This window comes from Aspergillus ibericus (genome assembly GCF_003184845.1).
Source record: "Aspergillus ibericus CBS 121593 unplaced genomic scaffold BO80scaffold_3, whole genome shotgun sequence".
Taxonomy (NCBI): domain Eukaryota; kingdom Fungi; phylum Ascomycota; class Eurotiomycetes; order Eurotiales; family Aspergillaceae; genus Aspergillus; species Aspergillus ibericus.
Window position 1 is genome coordinate 784399 of NW_020292101.1, and position 15112 is coordinate 799510.

General features: G+C 52.8%; 6 protein-coding genes across 6 annotated transcripts; 3 read left to right on the plus strand and 3 right to left on the minus strand.

Annotated features, from left to right (window-relative positions):
- The first annotated feature begins 28 nt into the window (after positions 1-28).
- BO80DRAFT_372963 (putative C6 transcription factor) lies at positions 29-3394 on the plus strand. Its single transcript, XM_025716540.1, has 7 exons — positions 29-547; positions 653-723; positions 848-1253; positions 1326-1407; positions 1457-2243; positions 2307-2617; positions 2671-3394. The coding sequence occupies exons 1-7, from the start codon at positions 446-448 to the stop codon at positions 3213-3215; spliced, it is 2304 nt and encodes a 767-aa protein (XP_025579764.1). The 5' UTR covers positions 29-445; the 3' UTR covers positions 3216-3394.
- On the minus strand, positions 3395-5580 carry BO80DRAFT_421473 (putative MFS quinate transporter). The gene is made up of 4 exons (XM_025718612.1): positions 5304-5580; positions 4888-5241; positions 4760-4828; positions 3395-4694 (listed from the first exon to the last, which is right to left on the minus strand). The coding sequence occupies exons 1-4, from the start codon at positions 5395-5397 to the stop codon at positions 3610-3612; spliced, it is 1602 nt and encodes a 533-aa protein (XP_025579765.1). The 5' UTR covers positions 5398-5580; the 3' UTR covers positions 3395-3609.
- Positions 5581-6521: 941 nt separating this feature from the next.
- Positions 6522-7508, plus strand: BO80DRAFT_345296 (putative TIM barrel metal-dependent hydrolase; the record flags this gene model as incomplete). The annotated part of the gene is made up of 1 exon (XM_025715318.1): positions 6522-7508. One exon carries the CDS (start codon positions 6522-6524, stop codon positions 7506-7508), a length of 987 nt encoding a protein of 328 aa, XP_025579766.1.
- A 1563-nt stretch (positions 7509-9071) lies between these two features.
- On the plus strand, positions 9072-10077 carry BO80DRAFT_490495 (type 1 glutamine amidotransferase domain-containing protein; the record flags this gene model as incomplete). Its single annotated transcript, XM_025723639.1, has 1 exon — positions 9072-10077. The coding sequence occupies exon 1, from the start codon at positions 9319-9321 to the stop codon at positions 10075-10077; it is 759 nt and encodes a 252-aa protein (XP_025579767.1). The 5' UTR covers positions 9072-9318.
- Positions 10078-10119: 42 nt separating this feature from the next.
- BO80DRAFT_461300 (uncharacterized protein) lies at positions 10120-10787 on the minus strand. Its single transcript, XM_025722440.1, has 3 exons — positions 10525-10787; positions 10390-10457; positions 10120-10320 (listed from the first exon to the last, which is right to left on the minus strand). The coding sequence occupies exons 1-3, from the start codon at positions 10694-10696 to the stop codon at positions 10273-10275; spliced, it is 288 nt and encodes a 95-aa protein (XP_025579768.1). The 5' UTR covers positions 10697-10787; the 3' UTR covers positions 10120-10272.
- A 325-nt stretch (positions 10788-11112) lies between these two features.
- Positions 11113-14651, minus strand: agdC (putative alpha-glucosidase). Its single transcript, XM_025724169.1, has 7 exons — positions 13974-14651; positions 13320-13927; positions 13032-13275; positions 12904-12975; positions 12387-12857; positions 12221-12329; positions 11113-12173 (listed from the first exon to the last, which is right to left on the minus strand). The coding sequence occupies exons 1-7, from the start codon at positions 14179-14181 to the stop codon at positions 11282-11284; spliced, it is 2604 nt and encodes an 867-aa protein (XP_025579769.1). The 5' UTR covers positions 14182-14651; the 3' UTR covers positions 11113-11281.
- Between the last annotated feature and the right edge of the window lie 461 nt (positions 14652-15112).

Consider the following 15112-nt stretch of genomic DNA (forward strand, 5'->3'; position numbering starts at 1 on the left):
TTGCTCCGGCGCCGCCTCTCCCGCCTCAGATCGTCCCATCGGGGGCGCTGCTGGGCTGACAACCAGCAACCGGTATCGGATGGCTGGGGGGTATTCACTCATCTGATCAGATGATACTCCTCACGGACAAGAACGAGAGTCAAGCAGTGTGTGACAAGTGCCCGGCGAAGCTCAGTGTGGTTCCCCTCACCGATCATCGTCGCCTCCCCACGACCCAAGGAATGGTCCCTCTGCTGGATTAAGGTGCGCCCCTAAGCTTGGTGGCCATCGTCTCACTTTTCTGGTTCCCTTTCACCCCCACTCGCCCTCCCTCTCGTCCCTTTCCCTTCTCCTCTCGCCCCCCCTCCCCTCTTCCTTCCTTCGCGTGATCGTGAATTTTCTCTTCCATGGAGGCTGTCGCGACATCTGTCCCGTCCCCCACGGCCATCCTGGTGTGTCCAATTCCATGGTCGTAGAATCCAATCAGTCGGGCATGGCCGACGTGCCATTGAAGGCCAACCTTCCCCGGAAAAGCGCCTTTTCCTGTGAGGCTTGTCGCAAGCGAAAGGTGGGTTCAACCCCCCCCCTTACGTTCCTGACTCGGATGACTTCCGAGATTAATATGTCGAATGACCACACACGCTTGGCTGATGATGCTGACCCGATCTGCTAGGTGAAATGCAACGGAGCCAGTCCGTCATGCTCGCGATGTGCGGCACGCGGCGAGGTGTGCGTCTATAGTCTGTGAGTGTGGCTGATTTTCCTTTCCCTCATCCTCGCTTCTGGGACTTTTGTTCCCCCACCAATCCGACCCGCTTTGCAGGGCCTACCGGCAAACTGTCGATCATTACTGACCCTCGCTCTCTAGGGCTCCAACCTTATCTTATACCAAGCAGCTGGAAGCACGCGTCGCGCAGCTGGAAGATGCTCTTTCCAAGCTACGAAACCAATCACCTCCGGAGCCGGTACTGCGGAAAGGTGCTTCCCCGGCATCTCCGGGTACGTCCAGCGCCAGCCCGGGCATCCGAACTCGCATCAAAGAGGAAGAGGAAGAAAACGAAAGTGATCTCGCTAGAGACTTCGAGGGTCTCAAAGTCGAACACGACGGTCGAATATCTTTCCATGGCCCGACCAGTTTATTTCAGCTCCCGAGTGGCCTCCTAAGCGAAACCTCGTCGACATCCCCTCTAGCTATGCAACTGGAGGGACGGAAAGAAAGGCTCATCAACAATGCATGGCGGGAGCGGGCTTTTGAACAGATGGCTACTATGCCTGTGAGTCTCAACCCACGAAACACCACGTTAAAAAGAACATCAGAGTTAACTCTAGTCCTTATCATGTTGCAGGAACCATTCCAGTATTTGCTCGATTCACACTGGTGCTGGATTCAACCACTTTTCGGCTTCGTCTATCGACCTACATTCACTCGTTCGTTCACCCCGCTAGTTGGTATTACCCAGACATTGACATAAGACAGGTGATATGAAGATTAATGGCCCCTATTACTCCGATGCCCTATTGAATGCGATTCTTTCCCACTCCGTACGATGGTGCAAGACAGAGCCCAGGATTGGGCCCATTCTGGATTCGTTCGAAGGCGGGGCACAGTTTTCCCACCGTGCCGTATCAGGCCTATACGACTCGCTCAAAGCCGGTTATGTCGGTATTCCAACCATTCAGACACTACTTCTTCTCAGTGCGCAAGAGTGCGGGAGAGGCAACCGGACTCAAGCGTGGTTGTACAGCGGAATGGCCTTTCGGATGCTGGATGACCTTGGAATATCCATCGATAGTCGCAAGTATTCTGACAGTGCTCATCTCAGTGACGAGGATATTGAGCTCAGAAATCGTCTCTTCTGGAGTTGCTATTTCTGGGATAAGCTGATCTCATTATACTTCGGCCGATCTCCGACCATGCAGCACTCTCGGGTCAGCCCTCCAAGAATGATATTGGATGATACGGCCGAGGTTGAGATTTGGACTCCTCATGGCGTCGTTTTCCCCGATGGAACTCACTATCCGCCCACTCAGGCCCATTCTACATCGTGCTTCATGAAGATGTGCGGACTGGCAGAGATCCTCAACCAAATCCTCATCCACATCTACGATCCTATCCGACAAGTGTCGGAGATGGAGTTCTACAACTGCATCCAGGAACAGGCCGCAAACCTAGCTGATTGGTGGGAGGAGCTTCCCGATTATCTGAAGCTCCAGCCTATGGACATTCCTCCCTATGCTCCGCCCAGTCACATTGTGACCCTGAAGTGCGTACCACCCGCCTTGTTGGCCTATATCGTCTATGGAATGCTAATCATTCTGTTCTATAGTTGCCTTTATCACACCATTAACATCCTCCTCCACCGCCCTGTTCTCTGCTCCAAATCAAACCGCGAAGCCTACGACAAAAGTCACTTAGTCCAATGCATGACTTCAGCGACTACTATCCTGTCCCTGTTCGATTTGTATCGTCGTACTTTCGGGGACAGTCACGTGGTCCTCTCCCTCGCTTATAGTGTGTACACTGCAGCATCTATCTTCTTGCTCGAAATCCAGGCCCTGAAATATGCTGCTCCGGGGACTCTCGACAAACTCAAATACTGCATCTATGCACTGGAGAGGGTGAAGGGGTCAAATCCTGGTATGATTCTGTTCGGAACCCGGTGTGTGGCGCGCCACTAACAATTTCGACAGTGATAATCACAGCTCTAAGCCTCGTCTACCAGGAAATGCAGAAACTTCAAATCGATCTCCATATAGTACTTCCCACTTCTGAATCCGAACAACCTCAACAACCACAATCTCAGCCCCAGCCGCAACCCCAACCGCCACTCCACCAACGGTCACGAACCCATCACAGCCACTCTCCTTCCCAACATCATGCATCATCCCCCGTGAACCTCGCCGATACCTCCCGTCGCGTTTCCCCTGTGCAGCAGCAACCCCAACAAACCGACCACCCCATAAATTCCATGCACACTGCAGGCATGACCTCCACAGCTCCAATAATGTCAGGGTATACCTTCCAACAACCAGTTGCCGACTTTGAGCTTTCGCAGACGAACGTACCGCCGATGACCACGGCACATCTCTTAGGCGGGATGCCAAATGCCATGCTAACGCTGGATAATCCGGGTTCCTACGAGATCACGCCGGAAGTGTTTGAAGCGTTCTCGTATGCAGAGCCTATCACGACGAACATGACGCCTGCAGTTGATTACGGGTGGGATCGGCATTAATTCCGGGACAGAAACCAAGCAATGGGCTTCTAGATGTCCGCTTATCAGAGAAACGGTCTGGTAATTAAGTTAGAGCAGTTGGACATGTCTAATCAACCAATTTTTGTACTCTTGCATGTACACTTGTGATTCACCTCTTGACTATAATCCAATCTATCTCTATACATGAACGGGAAACTGTAAACCTTCGAAATGACCTTGTATAATTGATCCATCCCTTATGTACTGTCAAAACTAAATACAAGATCTAAACCAGCCACTTTTCCTAAACGAGGGTATTCAAGTACATAGTTCGTTCCCATTTAAACAACCAAGACATGACCATCAGTCCAACCATAAATAGTACAGTGTAAAGCACAACTCGGGTATATATGCGGACAAAGATCCGGAGAATTTACAAAGGCAGACTTCTGCTGTCCACCTGCTTGGCATCGAGGCTGGAACCGACCTCGGTGCCTTCTCCAGCGGTGGATGCTGAGGATGAGGCGACATCCCTCGGCTTCGCACGCCAGCGCAGGTACCAGGGGGTATCGAAAAGATCGCCCATCCGCTCCATGGGGACACCGCTGGTCTCGGGCATCCAGATACCGAGGACGATGAGGCCGATGGTACAGATGCTCGCCCAGAAGACATACGCACCCCAAACATCGAGGGAGGCAAACATGTTTGGTGTAACCCGCACGACGGCAAATTGAAAAAACCAATGCAAAGTCATGCTGAGAGAGTAGGCCACGTTGCGGATGCGAGTGGGGAAAATCTCCGTACCATAGAGATAAGGAATGGTACAGAGACCGATAGACCAGCCAACGGCGTAGATAAATACGGAGGCGATGGCGGCATTCGAAGCCGATTCGTTATCAGAAGAGCCCGGCTGTAGGCCCATGTAAGCTCCCATGTAGATGTGGGCAGCCAGCTGTAGGGCGAGGCCAGTCAGTGCGCAGCGACGCCGGCCCAGGTAATCAATTAGGCCCCAAGTGAAAGCCATGGTGAAAACAAGCTTGACGATGCCATATGCACCGGAGGAGATAAGGGACTGAGCATTTCCCGTGATGCCAGCGTACTGGAAGATATTAGAGATATAGTAGGTGATGCCGTTTCCTCCGGTCCATTGGGCGATGGTTTGCATGGTCATCAAGAGCCAGAACCGCTGCCGATAATTAGGGTTCGACTGGGTTTCCTTGAAAGCTTGCCAGTGGCTGACCGAGGCCAGGTCTGCTGCCTTTGCGCGAACCTGAGCATCGATCGAGTTGAACTCATCCTCAACATCGGGATCGGAAATGTCTTTACCGCGGAGCCGAGCCAGCACAGCACGGCCTTCATCGGGCCGATTTTCTGACACTAGATAGCGGGGTGTCTCAGGCACAATATAAGACGCAAAGAATGCAATCCCAGTGGGGATCAAAGGGATGGACTGGACCAGGCGATATTGTTCGCGCGTCGGCGCCATGTGCAAGTCCGCCCCATAGTTGACAAAGAACCCTATCGGAGCCGCAGGTTAGAAAACGCCACACATGAGACTAGTCCTTATTGGAGAGCAAGCTTACCCACAGATAGAATGGCCAGCAATATAACCATATAAACACTAACCACCAAGCCTCTGGTCCGGGCAGGCGCTAGAATCGAATTCAGCGAGCTATCTAGGGCATGCATGCCACTGTCCAAATTTACTCACCGATCTCTGACAGATACAAAGGCGTCGTGACCGTTAGCGCCCCAGCGCCTAGACCACTCCAGATCCTGGCAAACAGTAATAAACCGTAGATGCCCGAGGAGAAGACTGTGATAAACAGGCCTGATGCCCAGACCAGGCAAGACAAACGCCACGTCCACAGTCGCCCCAAGCGATCATTCAAGTCTAACGAAAACAAGGCCCCGAAGGCCGCCCCCAAGACGTTGAATGATGTGATATTCGCCTTACGGTTGGCCAGGCCGGTGGCGTCGTGCGTCCAGTTGGAGGATAGGAGGTTAAAGTCGACCATAAACGATTCGAGTTTGACACTGGCACTGTAGCCACCTTCATCGTAACCTGCAGCGACACCCCACCTGTCAGATTCTGACCTGCCAAATGAGACCGAGAGATGACGTTACCTTTGGGAATGCTTCCACATGCTATAATAAAGATCACTAAGGCATAATAAGGATTTGTGGTCCACCGTGACCAGTCAATCGCCGCCCATCCCATGCTGGCGAAGCGGAAGGAACCGCGATGGCACTGGACACGGCTATTTTAAGCAAAGGGGGGATAACAGAAGGGATTAAGCGCTAGAATGAGGAATCTGGGGAAAGCTCCAGTTGGGACCGATTGCTGCCTTGTTACTATCCGGAGACCCGGGGGGAGAATGATTAGGAGCAAGCCACACGCGAGTCAGACGAGACGAGTGGCCGGAAGTCGAGCGAGGCGACAAAAATCCACCCGGAAGGGGGAAGGCACGGGACCCGGAGGGGCGTGACTTCGCCGCTCGGTCAACTTCCGGCTGCCTTTGCTTTCCTCCCCTCTTTTCCTCCTTTTCTCCCTCCGATCCTGCTTGACTCGGTCTAGTTGGCGACACTAATGCAGAGCCCTGCACTGATGGGTGCTCCGAGCGGCTGATCCTGCTACATAGTACGGGCTCCTATCGTCCTTGATAGAGTATCGACGGTCGACCTCATGTCGTGCTGCCCACGACGTTGCGACAGGAGAGACTCGCGGAGGCTGCCCTGCACCGCTGCATGTCAGATAGATCGGGCGGGTCGATCCGCCTGAATCCACCCGGACCACTTCCGGTGCGCCTGAATAATAACCCCGGGGCGGTGGTTCTGCATCTCGCTTACACGTCCGATCTCTGTCGTGGTCGACGTCCAACGTCGCGGGCCTTCATTGGTTGTCGGCCAGTACGGGCCTTTGGAGTTTGGACATATCATTCCAATGTCGCCTCACGTGGCTGGCCCCCCTTGCGGCCAGATTCCGACCTCATCATCCAGTTTTCACCCTTCAGCGACAGGATCCCGCTCCTCCCCGGTGGGTCAGGGACTGTTTCATTCCTCGCGTTGCTGGCATCCTTTCGGTAAAACAATCGGGAAGCCGAGTGAAAGCCTGCCGTAATTTCATTATCCACACTTTTGACCGAACGGGTCATTCCTTGGCTGGCACCTAGCCTAATAGAGAGCACGATGACTCTACAAAAATATCTCTTAAGAGGAGCAGCGGGAACGTTGCGCTTCCACCGTTTCGTGAGTTTTACCCGGCGGGTTCTCCCAGCGGCGTCACCCTCTTCTCGAGCCTGCGGCCTTGACATGTCGACCATGCTTTCGTCCTCCGTACCCACCATGCTTACATCCTTCCAGCCCGGGCCTGGCCTGCATGAAACGCCCCGGGCCTTGTTCAACACCACTCATCTAAAGGGAGAGCGGCGCGCCTACAAGGAGGAAACGACCATCCCACAGCCTCTCCCGTTGAAGCACCGAATCCCCCAAGGAACATGGGATACGCACATGCACGTCGTGGAACCGCAGCGTTTCCCAGTTTCCGCCAACGCTGTCTACCAGCCTCCGAAGCACACCGTCGATGAAGCTATGACATTCGAATCCTCCCTTGGCATCGGAAACATCGTCCTAGTCCAGCCATCCATCTACGGCACGGACAATTCTTGTCTCCTCGAAGCACTCAGAAACGTCGGACCTTCTCGCGGGCGAGGGGTGGTGGTGATCGACCCGACCACCATAGACACCAAGACCCTGGAGGAGTGGCATGCCCTAGGTGTGCGCGGGGTGCGGGTGAACCTGAAGTCGGTGGGAAAGGTGCTCAGCGAGGAGGAGCTGACAGAAACGCTGCTGCAACATGCAAAAGTGGTGCGGCCTTTCGGGTGGACCATTCAAGTCTATGTATCTCTGGATATGGTGCCCATGCTGGAGCACGTCGTCCCACAACTAGGGGTTAAGCTGTGTATCGACCATTTTGGAGGCCCGGACTTGTCGACAGTCGACCACGATGGAATACCATTCGATCCCTATACGCTGCCGGGCTTCTCCTCGTTAATCTCGCTCCTCCGTGCCGGAGAGACCTACGTCAAAATTTCCGCCCCATACCGTCTCAGCAAGGACGAGGAATTTCGTGATCTCGAAGCGATGGCTCGCGAGTTCCTCGAAGCCGCTCCCAACCGCGTGATATATGCAACCGACTGGCCACACACACGATTCTCGGGGGTGAATATCGGACCTTTTACAGAGATCTGCCTACGGATATGTGCGAATGAGCCCGGGTTGGCCGAGCGAGTCTTTCGACACAATGCAGAAGAAATGCTAGATGGGCTATAACACCATCTTCAATCATAGCCCCTAATCAGCGACCCCTATTACGAGTTACGACCAGCATAGCATACTAAAAAATATAATATCAGAATTTTCCACCTTCAATCCTTCAATGCACGCGGGAAAAGACAAACCCTGTAGATCCTGAAACGACTGAGCTGTCCAACTCGGGCAGGTTCCGAGCCTCGTACATTTTACCTCTTTGTTCGGAGTTAGGGTGGGATTAGCCGACGACGTGTCGGCAGCGGTGGAGCCCGTCCCGGCAATGGGGTAACGAAACGAGTCAGTCTTGATTTCTTCAGGCATCTACATTACTAGAACAGAGTTACCCTCTCCCTGAATTGACACATGCAACGTTACCTCGAGCACAGACATGCCAAACGTAAAATCTCACGTGAGCAATCATTCCTCCTCCATCTGTCAGAAAGGAAAGGAAGTAAAAGGTAGTCCGGCGACAAGCGCGGCTAAATATCCGTATTGAGTAGGTGGTAGCTTCGGACGAAGTCCGGTACGGATACACCGCAACCAACTCCATCCCAGTCCAGCCCAGCCCGGTTCGTTCTGTATGTGACAAGGTGTGTTTGACGGAGAAGAACTTTTCCTCGGAAAAAAATTCCCTCCTCGTTTATCAGATCCGATTTGGGTTGGGTTTGTCCACTAAGGTATACGGGCGGGTGCCAGGTGAACTAACCGTGAAGAGAGTTTTCCTCCAATCGGGAGGAGCGGTTATCCGCGGGATTCACCGAGCGGTTGTGCCAATGAGAGGGGAAGAGGGAGACAAGGTATTCCTTTGGGTTTGATGGGTTCGGGGTTGGGTTGGAGGCCTGAGGCTTGATGGGATGGGGTCTAGATTCTATGTTATATTTGTGCTCGTATTTAAGGTTGGGGCTGAGGGAGAGGAAATAGTAGGCGATGAGTAGATACTATTGGTGCTGGGATATAATTGGTGCTGGGTAGGGTTCTAGAACAGGTGTTGATTTAGATCTGATGGGGATATTTGCGACGAATCATGATTTCGGATGTTGATGGGGATGGATGCACAGAGAGGAGCTTGTAGGCGCTGTCTGGTGGGCTGTGGAGGTATGTATATAAGAGAGCTCTGTACAATAGGTAGTTGTGTGAATAGTCAGCCCTTAGTACAGCCATAGGGATCAACATGAAGGCATGGCAATACATGCTTGTCTTGGATTAGGTGGGAATACATAATTATGCCGTCCAAGGCTGGGAAGGATCGTACTTCTAGTGAAATCAGTGACATTGTTGGCTTCAGGCAAGTGAGTTGGCTGCACTGATGCCTGATGCTGTGCAGCTACCCCCTGGGAAGATTGATAATCGTGCTTCATCGTGCAGAGGACAAATATTCAGATGAGTGTAGAGAAGAACTTCATATGTTGATGGATATCATCTGTTCAAGAGGTAGATGTTGAAGGCTAAACGGGAGGCCCCAGGCACTGTTCCGGTGACCTTCCGGCTATCCGAAAGGGCATACCCAGTCAAGGTATAGTATTCCTCCCAGACTGCATATTCGCCCCAATTATTCATTTTCATTGTACTACTTACGCATCAGATTAAATCATCATGAGGAGTGTAGCAATGCTAATGATCGCCCCCGCCATGCAACGCCAACAATCGATCCCTGCTTGACCAGATACGTCATCCGGATGTCACCACCAGCCCTACTATAAACCAAACAACTTCACCATACCATCCACCAAGTACTACCACTACTCACACATTATCACTTCTTACACCCAACCCACCCTCACAACCACCACCACAACAGCAAAGATATCACCACCACCACAGCACCACCAAAATGCCCACCAAAAAAGTCCTCATCATCCTCAGCGACGCGCACTCCTTCCCCCTCAAAACCTCCACCTCCCCCACGACCACCCACGACCAACCCACCGGCTTCTTCCTCCCCGAACTCGCCAAACCCCTCTCCAAACTCCTCTCCGCCGGCCACGAAATCACCTTCGCCTCACCCAAGGGCCACCCCCCCACCCCCGACCCCCTCAGCGAATCCCTCCTCACCTTCGCCGGCAACTTCTACGAACGCCGCCGCGAAACCGCCCTCATCGAGCGCATGCGTCGCGAGAACGGCTTCTCGTCCCCGCGACCCTTCTCCACCATCACCAATGAAGAATTAACCACCTTCGCGGCGGTGTTTATCCCCGGTGGTCATGCCCCGCTGACTGATCTGGGGAGTGATAAGGAATTGGGCAGGATATTGAGATACTTTCATGGGGAGAATAAGCCCACGGCGGCGATTTGTCATGGGCCGTATGCGTTGTTGAGTACTCGGTTTGGTGGGGGGGAGGATGAGGGGTTCGTGTATAAGGGGTATGAGATTACGTGTTGGAGTGATGCGGAGGAGAAGGTGATGGAGACGTGGTTGGGGGGGAAGATTGAGAAGGTGGAGGGGGCGTTGAGGAGGGAGGGGGCGGTTATGGTGCAGGGCGTCAAGGAGGGGACGGGGGGGACGACGCTGTGTAGGGAGTTGTTGACGGGGGGGAATCCCCTCGCTGCGGAAGAGTTGGGGGAGAGGTTTGTGAGGATGGTTAGTGTTTGATGCACCCTCCATTTGTATTATGCTATACTGTACTGTGCCGGTCGTGAGTGTATTATATGGTGTGTGCTGTATGATATGATATGTTGGGATATTGGGTTGGTATTTTCATTGATCATTTTATATCGTCTATAAGCATACCTCTTTCTCCAGGACACTTCATCCATCCATCATATATAGCTCATCTGATAGTATATCCTAATCATCACTCTGCTTCGCCTCCGCCGTACAGATATACACCGGTCCCTATCCCCAGCTAGTTAGCCCACCACTCATTCTAACCCCAACCCAACCCAAAGCAAAGAGAATACTCACAATCGTATAACAACACTTCACCGACCCTCCCTGCGGACACTCATCCACCCAAGATGTCATCGACTGGCCTATCCACAACCATTAGCCCCTTTACCAAACACTCCCAAGAAAAAGAAAAAAAAGGTGGGAACATACAATTCTGCCCCTCCTTCGCCACCGAACTCCCCTTCGAATCCGTAAACGAATCACAGCAATACGGCTGCTGAATCAGGCCCGAGTTGTCCTGCGCAAAGGGACAGTAGTAGTCGCCGGCTGAGACGAGGGTGATGGATGCGGCGAGGGTGAGGAGGAGAGATTGGAAGTACATGATGTCAATCTTTTTCTTCTTATTTAATTGGATTTGGATGATATGGAGTAGTGTATGCTTGGTGTTGATGTGTGATGTAGTGGAGTGGAGTGTAGATGGTGGTGAGATTTGAGGGTGGGATGAGGTGATGGATGGATTGGGGAGGGTATTTGAGGATAAATCTCGTGTATGAAGGACTTGTAGGGATGCGTGACGCGGTAAGGTACGGGGTCTGGGACGCGTTGGTTCATTGCTTGCGTCCCTTGCGTGGGTATCAGGGGTTGGTATGGGTATGTGTGTATGTAGCAGGTTTAGTGTACGGAGGGATTACTCCGTATGAGGTATGGGTAATGATTATGGGTATCAGGGTGGTTGGTGAAAAGACATAGCCAATGTAATTACTCTTTCTTGAAAGTAACGAGCTGGTTGTTTCTGGTCTCTACCTGGCAAGCTGGTGGCGGGTCATCCCTTGATACATACCCTGCCACTCTGTACTCTGCATAGTGCATAACCGCAAAGCTTAGTGAAGGTGCATGAGCTGAGGCAGCAAGGATCTACCCAGGAAGATTAATTCTCGCGCGTCGTAAGCTATTGCTACTTCAACAGTCACTGCAACTTGACTTCCTTAGAGCCACTAAGTTCAAAGCTCTGAGTGACTTCAACCCGCCCAGACTCCCCCAGCAAGGTACACTTCTCCACCGTAGGGGTGTTCCCCCCGAATTCACCCTGGATGTGCAACACGCCATTACTGTACTCGAACTCAATTTCGGTCACCGTGGACGGCTGCAGCGAGTCCCCGTCATCCAGATACAGTCTGCCCGATGCGGTTCCGTTGAGCCCGGGGGCGATAATAAGCTCGAAGCCCTTCTCGCGAACCTCGGTCGTGGTCATCGCGCTGGACGACCGGACCGGCACAATGTTTCCGCCACGGATATGGATGGGGATGTGGGTGAGGTTAACGTTGCTGAGCGTGAGGCTGGCCCCGCGGCCGCGCACCACGGCCCCCGTGTACCAGTCATAGAAGATATCGTCCGGGAAGTATGCATTCACCGAGGTGGAGCCCTCATTGGTGACGGGGCTGACGAGAATGGCATCGCCGTAGAAGAACTGGAGATCGTTCGCGAATGTGTTCGAATCCTGAGAATACAAGTAGAACAAGGGCTGCAAGAATGGTTCACCGGTCTGGGATTGCCGGTGCAGAGCGGTGTAAATGTAATCGAGGAGCCGGTATCGGATGTCAATGGCCTTGCGAGCAGACTCGCCAACCGTAGGCCAGCGATAGAACTCCTGCGGGATGTTGCCTAATTCGTTGTGGTCGCGATAGAACGTGTAAAAGGCACCGAGAGACGCCCATCGAGCACAGAGTTCCTCGGTCGTGTTACTACCAAACCCACACACATCAGCCCCGACCATCGGGATCTGGAACATGGACGCAAATGCGACGATTTGCGCGATGGAAATCCGGTAGTGGACCCAGTCGCTCAAGTTGTCGCCCAACCTACAGAACTTAGCATTGTACCATTGAGAAATCATAGGTAGACTCACCAGTGCCCAACATGTGCGCCGGCACCTGCATATGTACTGCGCGTAATGACCAAAGGCCTCACATCGGGACGACGGGATTGCATGGCTACGCGGGAAGCAGTACTCATCACTGACTCGTCAGAACACGAAACCATGTACAGAGTACTGAGTAAATTTCATAACTTACTTGTTCCGTAGATATTGTGCGTATCATACTCGGCATACCCCTCGCCCGCATGGATGATATCGGTCTGGATGGTGCTCATACTGAGGACGCCTGCTGCATTCTGGATCGTGTAGGGTGGATCGGTGAGATTGCGGTTCGGTAGTCCGGCCTTGCCTCCTTTGTCGCCTTGCGCTCTCTTCAGAGACCTTTTAGACGAAGGCTGGAAATCCGCAGGGAACCCAGGCAATGGCCGTGGGCTACTTGACCGCACAGGGGGTGCAGCAGGAGGGAGGTCATCTGAGATTGCGAACCCCGTTGGGTCCGTGCAGGGATATGGACAAAAGTTGGACGCTTCATTCATGTCAATCCACAGGCCGTCAATGTCAACTCCTGAATCGGCATCGAAGAATTGGGCAAACTGTCCGGTCCAATAGTCCTGGGTGGCCGAGTTGAACCAGTCAGGGAAAACAGTCACACCAGGCCAAACAGCACCTGCATGGTCAGTAATCGCTCCCAGATACAACGGCGCTGGTCTTACCCTCATATAGACTTCCGTTCTGCGTGTGGAGGAAAACGCCCTGTTCTACACCTTTGCTGTATGCCGTATTGTCTACCGCCATGTGTTAGTCACAAGCTGCACTCATCAAACGACGGATGGTCACTCACTGCTCACACTCACGGCCGGGTCGACCATGACAATGTAATGCTGGTCGTGGTTGTGAAGGTAGGTTACCAGCTCGCGCATTTTCTCTAGCGGGAACCTCTGGGGATCAAGAGTAAACACCCTCCTCTTGTCCATGTAGTCGATGTCTGTCCACATCGTCTCCAATGGAATGTTTGCTTGGCTGTAGTTATACACCACCTCAGCGAGTTCATATACATCGCGGTAACCGTACCGACAGTTATGGAACTGACAGCGTTAGCGAAGGACAATCTTAAAAGTGTCAAACTTACACCAAGAGTCCAGTAGCTTTGCATGGCAGGAGACCCGACGATTTTGGAATACTCAATGCTGGCTTGCTTCGGAGTCGCCCCATAGAAGAAATAAAAGTCAAAGATACCCCCGAGAGCATTGTACTCCAGGTACTGCTTTCCCTCCGTCGTCTTGTTGATCTTGATGTCCATACCATTGGAGTTCAACAGGAAGACACCGTGGGTACCAGATTGCCCCCGGTGGTCATAGTACACCGGATGGCTGCCGTACAGATTGGTATGGTTAGGGGTGCCGTAAGCATCACGGTTCCAAAGAGTTCGGGTGTAATTGTTTGTTGGCAGTCGCAGAGGGTCAGAGTGTTCTCCGAGGCCATACAGATAGGGATCATCAGGAAGCCAGGTGCGGAGTTTCAGATATTGAGACTGGAAGACAAGAGGAGATGCAGAAGTATCAAACAACACCTCGTCATCCTTGGAGACTGTGAATGAAAATGGCTCTTCCACGTAGTCGAAATCCAACACAGTGTCATTACTAGAGTTTTCCGCACTCCCAACGCGAGGAAGGACAGATTCAGGTACTTGATAGACCTCTTCATCGGCATCGTAGATAACAACATGCAGCCGTTCATCTGATAGATCGTTAGATGGAGTCGAGCCCTAGCAGCACTTACTTACCGGTCTGATATTCCACTAGCAACCGGAGGTCCTTCAAGTCCGTGCCATAGCTATTGCATGGGGCACCTGCCAGAGTCAAGTCTGCAGTCAAGGACGTAGCATCTTTTTGAACATTGGACGCCTTATACCCAGGGCATTCCCGGCTACTTCGAGATCCAACGGCTGTAGCACCCGCAAGGGGCAAAAGAAAAAGCAACGACCCCAACATTGTGGTATCACCCTAGGATCACCCTGGATGTCAGTAAGCCTAAGGATCGTAATTGAGATGGGTGGTCACTACGGCTTATATGTGTTTGGACCCGGACGGTGTTGATGACAATGAATGCATAGTGCGCTGGCCGAAGTGCATAATGTGGCGCTTCGCGGTATGACCGAAACCCCGCGACATCAATGAGCGAGGCCAAGGAATGCAACAGACCGGGGATTGCATCTCTGGATCCGAAAGAGGCGGAATGGGCCGATGAGGAACCAATCCCACGGGAAGCACAAGCCCCGGGAAGCATGGACCCATTGCCAGAACCGGAGAATCTGACTCTGTTTGTCCCATCGCGGTCAATTATCGGGGATCTTCGCCACTATCGGCTTTGGCGACGCAGGGACTCGTGAACCGATCCACTTGCACACACGTCCGTCTAGAATCTTCAGAGACCCCGGATCGATCTAGAGATCAGACCTGTCTCGTCGGTAGTCTATCGGTATTGTGCTGGAGGATCGGTCACATTCCCGGAGACGATCATTGCAATGGATGCCTGAGCGGAGGGCAAAACTCAAAACTGGGGAAGCCATGCGGGGTGGCCTCCCCGCCTGGACTCAATCTGACCTCAGCAAGCGAAGGGAGATTCATGCGATGAGACATGGCATCTGGCACGTGTGACTCAAACCCAAAGTCAAAGTGGCATTGGCAGTCGGATGCAATGGAACTTCATGGACGAGGATGCGGATACGTAGTGACTGCTGATAGGTGGCTCTGACTCGTCAACAGGCGGTCTTCCACTTTCAGGCCTGCAGGCCACCATGACTGCAGCAATTGCACGGAGGCGGCGGCATATTGAACACTGTTCCATCGGACCCGTAAGATGTGTGACATGCTGCGTCTGAAGAAGCATTCGGGGACCCTGGATGCACCGAGGACCCGGCGG

Excerpts from the sequence above, each read along its gene's own strand:
- BO80DRAFT_372963 (XM_025716540.1), top strand. The coding sequence starts at position 446 with ATGGTCGTAGAATCCAATCAGTCGGGCATGGCCGACGTGCCATTGAAG. Across the intron at positions 724-847 it reads GAGGTGTGCGTCTATAGTCT|GGCTCCAACCTTATCTTATA; the intron begins GTGAGTGTGGCT and ends CTCGCTCTCTAG. Across the intron at positions 1,408-1,456 it reads CTATCGACCTACATTCACTC|GTGATATGAAGATTAATGGC; the intron begins GTTCGTTCACCC and ends GACATAAGACAG.
- BO80DRAFT_421473 (XM_025718612.1), bottom strand. The coding sequence starts at position 5,397 with ATGGGATGGGCGGCGATTGACTGGTCACGGTGGACCACAAATCCTTAT. Across the intron at positions 5,242-5,303 it reads ATGTGGAAGCATTCCCAAAG|GTTACGATGAAGGTGGCTAC; the intron begins GTAACGTCATCT and ends GTGTCGCTGCAG. Across the intron at positions 4,829-4,887 it reads TTTGTATCTGTCAGAGATCG|CGCCTGCCCGGACCAGAGGC; the intron begins GTGAGTAAATTT and ends ATTCGATTCTAG.
- BO80DRAFT_461300 (XM_025722440.1), bottom strand. The coding sequence starts at position 10,696 with ATGTACTTCCAATCTCTCCTCCTCACCCTCGCCGCATCCATCACCCTC. Across the intron at positions 10,458-10,524 it reads GGCGAAGGAGGGGCAGAATT|GCCAGTCGATGACATCTTGG; the intron begins GTATGTTCCCAC and ends GGTTGTGGATAG. Across the intron at positions 10,321-10,389 it reads TGAAGTGTTGTTATACGATT|GGACCGGTGTATATCTGTAC; the intron begins GTGAGTATTCTC and ends AGCTGGGGATAG.
- agdC (XM_025724169.1), bottom strand. The coding sequence starts at position 14,181 with ATGTTGGGGTCGTTGCTTTTTCTTTTGCCCCTTGCGGGTGCTACAGCC. Across the intron at positions 13,928-13,973 it reads GCTAGTGGAATATCAGACCG|ATGAACGGCTGCATGTTGTT; the intron begins GTAAGTAAGTGC and ends ACGATCTATCAG. Across the intron at positions 12,976-13,031 it reads CCCGGCCGTGAGTGTGAGCA|ACAATACGGCATACAGCAAA; the intron begins GTGAGTGACCAT and ends ACATGGCGGTAG.